A 6,479-nucleotide genomic window follows, 5' to 3' on the forward strand; every position below is an offset into this window, starting at 1 on the left:
CCAATACATTCACCAAGTTGTTTAATTGGACCCTACAAACCTTATAAAACCCATAAATTTCAAATTTAAACAATTTACTCAATTAATAAACCAGAAACGAATCATTATAACAGATGGAGTGAATCAAGGGGGGGAAACTAACAAATGTGACACTATTAAAGTGCATGTAATTTGGTCAGCATTAAAGAACAGGAGATAATCTAACACTCAGGCTGAACTATAAAATAATTTTTGTGCTCTAATCAGCCTGAGACGCTGCCCAGAGTCTTAGAATTATGGATTATGGATATAGTGGTAAAGGATAGTTTACATCATTAGTAAGCATCAGATTATAGTATTAAAAAGATGCCTTGACGAGCTCAGTCTCTGTATACAACAAGTCACAGCTGAGGGTAGATAACCACACTTCTGGTACTTCTTGCAGTAAGTATTCATTGACTCTTTGAGGATGAAATACTTGTTAAATGTCATTGCTTGCCATAATTAACAGCACACCAGCAACAATTTTCCCATACTATATTCAAGGTAATCTCAAAAATCACGGAGGTATGTCAATGAAATATAATTGTACATTCTTCAGCAGGACATATTACAGTACATAATATGGGACAAAAACTTGCAATACAAACACACACATCCTTCAACAATTAAGCCATTCGCAAAGCACTGCTAAAATAAAAACAGATACTTTGATCATGTATAGATAAATAGAAGATAAATACATTTTTTGAAGACAATGACAAATGACATTCTCAGCAGCCAACTTGAAGCTATATGCACAGAGAGACAGACTCTAGCTTCCTTCTTTTGCCTTAGTTGCCCTTCTCAAAAACACAGCTTTTGATGAGACACTTAAGACAATGCTGTCTTTACACAAACACACAACAATACAGAGAACAGTGTATTCACGCTAAAGTCAACAAGCAGTCCAGAATGGACCCTTTAGGGTCACCCATGCATGCATAGACAGCAAAACGTGATAGAGCAACCATTTAGTTTGGAATATCTGCGCTGCTGTTGCGGTTGTCATATTTATGGTGGATGATGAGCAGAACCACACCCAGGAAGAAGCAGATGGAGCCCACAGTGATGTAGGCGATGCCAAGGAAGGGGTTCTTCCCTCCCATCCAGGAGATGGTGCTCAGGATCATTCGCTTGCGGCCATCAAAGCTGAGCACAGGGTAATCTGGTGGTCACGTGGTTAAAGAAAAGGGATTGGAAATTCTGGTTTAATAGTTTTTAAATAACTTTAAACGGAATCATTAATGTGGGAAAAATGTTTTCGTAAAAACCTGGCTACTGTAATCATATCACCACATGAATCCAGTGAAAGCCATTAAGCAATTGAGTTCACTGCCCCGTCATTGGTTAGACTTTGTTTTTCTCTTTCCTTTCAAATGGTCAACAATGTTCTTGTGATTAAATGTCAGGCACACAATTTCAGTTTAGCTCTGTGGAGTCACATTAGTTTTAGTATAACTTTATTATCTGTTGATTTTAGGAACTTGCAGGATATGTCTGCACATGACAAATACTATACCAGGGGTCTCATTCCAGAAGTAAGCTGAGATACCTGAAAACTTTACTAAGTAAAACCCCGATCCCCCTGTAATCTGATGTTTTTGGGTGTTTTTTTGTTCTCTAAATTGTGATTTGTCTCTTTACAGAATTTGTGAATTTGCTGCAGCTCCGTGATTTAAGATTATTATGTTTTTATATAATAATCTTACCTTGTGATGCTTGAATAAGGAAGCTGGAAAAGCGCACTGCATAAAGTGTAGATCTATGCCAGCGGCCGTGTTCCCCGCTGCAATGTGGACTTATCAGACAGCAAAATGCTCTGCTTCTAGAACACTCTTGGTGTGGTGTGACGCCAGGCGGCAGATGGAACAAGACCAGTTTGCAGCCATGGCAGCGAGAAACCTAACCCTAACCCTACCCTACTGAAATTGTCCCATCCAGCTTCCTTACAGTCAACATGGTGGTGAAAAAGAAAACAGAAATGGTGATTTAATTATATCAAAACATACCAAACTTTGTTGGATCATAACATATTGGGTATGGGATTAATCTGCAGATTTTACGGATCAAAATCAGACCAAACTCTTCTCTGGATATCAGTTTTTGAGCATTAACAAAGGTCAAAATGTGGCCTGCAACAGACGGTAAGGCTTTTTGCCTTTAGCTGAGCTCATTTCCAGAGAAACTGTGGCCCCTCTCGGCCAGATAAGAGGAGTGAAGAGTCAGCAGTTGATGATGGTATAAAACAGTCAATAAAACATTTTTTTTTAAACAACTGTGAATCAGTGCAACCATGAGAGGTCTTTGAGCACACTGTCATAAACATGAACACAGAATATGCAGCTGATTGGTCCAGTAGTTTGCAAGATTTGCTGCGGACACACACAAACACAGGTACACATGACCTAATGCATGATCCCTTCCAGGCTAACACGTGATGGAGGTGATGAAGGCCATACTAGCCAGCACCATAGACTAAGGCTAGCTCTAGTTTGATTGTAAAGAAGAGTTTCTGGAAATAATTCAAAGGATACTGTAAGTGATGTCCAGGATGTATTTGCCACTGGGTAGAGTCGGAGTCATGCTAGACTTCTTCTGGATGATGCGATAGAGTTTGCGAAAGGTGGGCAACGCAGCTGTGCGCATCCACACAATGAAGTCCTCATTGATAAAGCCATTGTTCTCAGGATCTGATGGGTCCAACTCGAACACTGGCTTCCTCCAGTTCACCGGCTTACTTGTGCCTGAGAAAGAACAAGACAAACCAAAGCTAGTGAAGCAACTTAAGTGTTTATGCACCAGAATGATCCTGTGCACAGTTTGCTAAAATTACCTTGGAAAGCTAACGTAAGGTTGTTGTTTCCGCCAGGGTTCCTGAATTTCACATGCTTGTCTGTCCACCACGCGATTCCCTTCTTTACCAGAGGAATTGCATTTCTGGTGCCATTGGAATCGATATGATAGAGCTCCAGAGTGTCTGAAACAAACAATACACAGCATCGTTTCACAAAATCAGAGTTCTGTTACGTACGAAGCTTTTAGTCGGAGTTTCAATGGTCAACTTAAGCTGAAGACATGAGTAGCAATAATCCTTCGACAGCTGAGGAGAAAAACGTGAAGCTGTGCACTGTGTAACACCTACCATTGAAAAGGCTGTTAGCTATGGCCCCACATGGAGCAATGGCCTGCCCTTCACTTGTACGGTACGGTTCGCATTCCTTGCTGGGGTTCTGCAAAAAGCAGCCAGTGTTAAACAGATGCAGAAGACACTGACTGAAATCTCTGCCTCTTGTATTAGCTCAGGATTATACCGTTAAAGCAGACTTGTCACCATTCAGTTGGCTGTCATCCCTGGACTTCACATAGCGTCTGTGGTTCTGATAGAAGTTGGATAACCCGTAGTACATAAAGACATTGCTCTGCAAGGGAGGAGAGATTGTGTTACAGACAGAATTTATCAGTATAAACTAGGAAGTACTTCAGTAAGGAAGCAATAGCATCTATCAAACATAGGTTTCCTCATTTTTTCAGATGAAACAGATGTCATTCTACTCCAATTTGATTTTAGTTTAATCTAAAAATTACAGTTAACGCTCGATTATGACTCGAATTTAAGATGTTTTATCAGGAAACTCATGAAATGAAAATGCAACTGGCTGAGAGCTTTCTATAAGTAATCAATAAAAACCTTCTGGAAGTCACTGTGTATTTTCAGACTAGAATAATCAATGACAATAAAAGCTCAAAACTAACCTTGACTGCACTTTTCTTTGCACTTAAAATAGCTCTTAATGGACATTTAGTGTCAGGAGAGCAGTTTCGGTCTTTTATTGCACTTTAAGCAACACTATCAGTTCTAAAGCTGGAGGAATATATTATTCATTGGTTTCTGCAGACTGCACACTGGCGCTCACCTCAAATGGCTGCTCCAGAGTGAAGGGCACAGAGCAGAGGCATGGTGTTGTGCTGTTCCAGCTGAAGTTCTTGGCACAGTTGTAACATGGATTGTTCACATCTACACCTGTGTAATCAATCTGCAAAGAAGGAGTTTAAAAATAGCAGAATTAAACATATTACATCTATAATTAATATTTTATCTATTGAGAGACTGACAGATTTTGCAATCCACCAGTCACGCTGGCAATATAAAGTTAATCGTAAGTGGCAGGTAAAAAGTTCATTTCCAACCCAGACACCAAGCTAAAATAAAATGTAAACTTTAATATATGAGCTTAAGTGCGGTTTGCAGAGGTCCACAGATAAGGGATGAGATTGATAACAATGTTAAAAATAGTTAATGATGAGATGAATGTTAATGTTTAATTATACTAAACAGCTGGGGACTTCTAAACTAGATACTCTCAGACACATGTACATTATATTGTCATTTCCACTTGCCATATGTCTCTGTGGTATCTTACCTATACAACTAATGTTAAGACTGATGGAATAAATGTCTTGGGACCATTTAGTAGTTAGCATTGAGGTTTAGTTTAAGTTTAGGTTTTAGGTTCTTGGTTAGTCTTGGGAGTTTTGTAGGTTGTAATTGTTAATGAATAATACATTCACATTCTTCTTCTTAAATCTAGACGTGTTCATAAAAATATTTTAAAGAATATTTGCTTCTTGTCTGGGCCCCTTTTCTCAATCTTAAAATACTTTATCATGGTGCCCCAATTTCACGTCTCCATTATGTTTCATGGCTTGCACTTGTTTTTTGTAACGGTTTTATTTTTTTTAATAAGATGGACTGCATAATTATAAATGAGATATTACACTAAGAAATGTGTCTAACATTGTGCTATAAATATGTGGACAAAATTCAGAAAACATATTCTAATGCAATACAGCGCAACAGCACCACTAACTTTTAGCTGCAGCTTCGAAATAACTACAAAGTTTTACAAACACTGGACGTTACAACCTGACATATTGCTTTTGTGCTAGACTGCATTAGTTTTAGTTACTTAGTTACCAGCTTCATAAACAACCGAGTATTTACGGTTATTTCAATAGCGAAAGCTAACTGTATTGAGATATTGGGAGCAACTAAGGTGTTATTATTTGTTTTCTTCCTTGTTGTAGCACAGCAGGTTTATAGTTTTACTTTAAGAATAAAATAAACTGGTCGCTATAAAGTTAGTTAGTTAAAACAATAGTTAAAGACAGGCAGACATTACTGTTTCTGTGTCGTTACCTCGAACTCTTTGATGTTGTTTGACGTGACATACAGGCCGATGCCGATGGGGATGAAGATGAGACCGATAACGAAGAAAGCAGGCAGCACGGTGCCAGCTGTAAGGATGGGCTGCCAGGCTGGTAGCCTTTGCTGTTTGAAAGCGGTGTTGTCCGGTTTTTTACTTTTCACAACCCCGGCGCCTCCATGGTTCGCAGCACCGGAGTGGTGTCCGTCCTCTTCCTTAGCGTTGTAGCTTGACGCCATCATGGCTGCAATCCGCTTCGGGCAAAAATAATCAACTTCAGTTGACAGTCGCCAGCTCCTAGTCAATCACACACGGTAAAAAACGAGACGACGCGTTAAAGGAAAGCGTAAAACTATCAACTGAGGGGAATTTACCCTCTATCTAATCCGAATATCTACTCATAGTAGTGTTGATTTTTGTCCGCCTCGTTAATCTCATCCAAGAGAAAGAAGCCGGAAGTTGTTGAACCAATAGGATGATGAGACGTAGCACTTACGTCACAGCAGAAAATGAGGACGCCCCTTTCTCACATTGTTTGTTGAGCACAAACAGCTGACGATGAATGTGAAGCTCTGTGTTAGAGACATAGTTTTAAAATGTATTCTGTTTATGGAAGTAAAACATGTCTAATGTTTTAGTTTAATTAATTGTATTTTATTTGTCATTATTTTCATTTATTTAATTTCAATACCAGTTTGGAAATCATCATCACCACTAAAAACTTAACGTTGACATTAGAGCATTCAAAACGTACTTTGACATCCATTTATCTATCTGAACTTCACACAATAAGTATTTTTGTTTTAGAGTTCAAGTGTAGAAAAGTTAAAATGGCAGGAAACTGAAAAAAAAAAAATCCAGTTGTTTAATGTTGCATTTCTTAAATTTACTCCCTGGATACATCAATGAGGGGAACTGAAATTGCATGAATGCAGAAAATTGGTTCTCAAAAAATATATAAATAATAATATAAATGCTTTAAATTCAGTGGCACATTTGAGTCACCTTAATTACTAGTATGGTTGCATCTGTTTGTTTTTGTTTTGGGAATTTAAATGTAGTTCTTTATAAAACACATTGGTCACCACTGGCTATTAATGTCCTTAATAAATGCTTAATTGAAATGTAAGATTATTGTGGCCCTTCTTGGCTTCCATGTTCAAGAGTAATAGTTTCCCTTTTTCACAAAAAATAAATATAAAGTTGCAAAAGATCACAAATATATAAGAGTGCATTGGGTTTTTGTCTCAATAA

General features: G+C 38.2%; 1 protein-coding gene across 1 annotated transcript; it reads right to left on the reverse strand.

Annotated features, from left to right (window-relative positions):
- Positions 1 to 4: 4 nt before the first annotated feature.
- On the reverse strand, positions 5 to 5,701 carry cdc50aa (cell division cycle 50 P4-ATPase accessory subunit Aa). The gene is made up of 7 exons (XM_042501282.2): positions 5,219 to 5,701; positions 3,936 to 4,055; positions 3,333 to 3,440; positions 3,164 to 3,251; positions 2,855 to 2,998; positions 2,556 to 2,765; positions 5 to 1,186 (listed from the first exon to the last, which is right to left on the reverse strand). Exons 1-7 carry the CDS (start codon positions 5,465 to 5,467, stop codon positions 993 to 995), a joined length of 1,113 nt encoding a protein of 370 aa, XP_042357216.1. The 5' UTR covers positions 5,468 to 5,701; the 3' UTR covers positions 5 to 992.
- Between the last annotated feature and the right edge of the window lie 778 nt (positions 5,702 to 6,479).

The sequence above is a fragment of the Plectropomus leopardus genome, chromosome 14 (assembly GCF_026936395.1).
Source record: "Plectropomus leopardus strain MGB_pleo_1.0 chromosome 14, ASM2693639v1, whole genome shotgun sequence".
Classification (NCBI taxonomy): Eukaryota; Metazoa; Chordata; class Actinopteri; order Perciformes; family Serranidae; genus Plectropomus; species Plectropomus leopardus.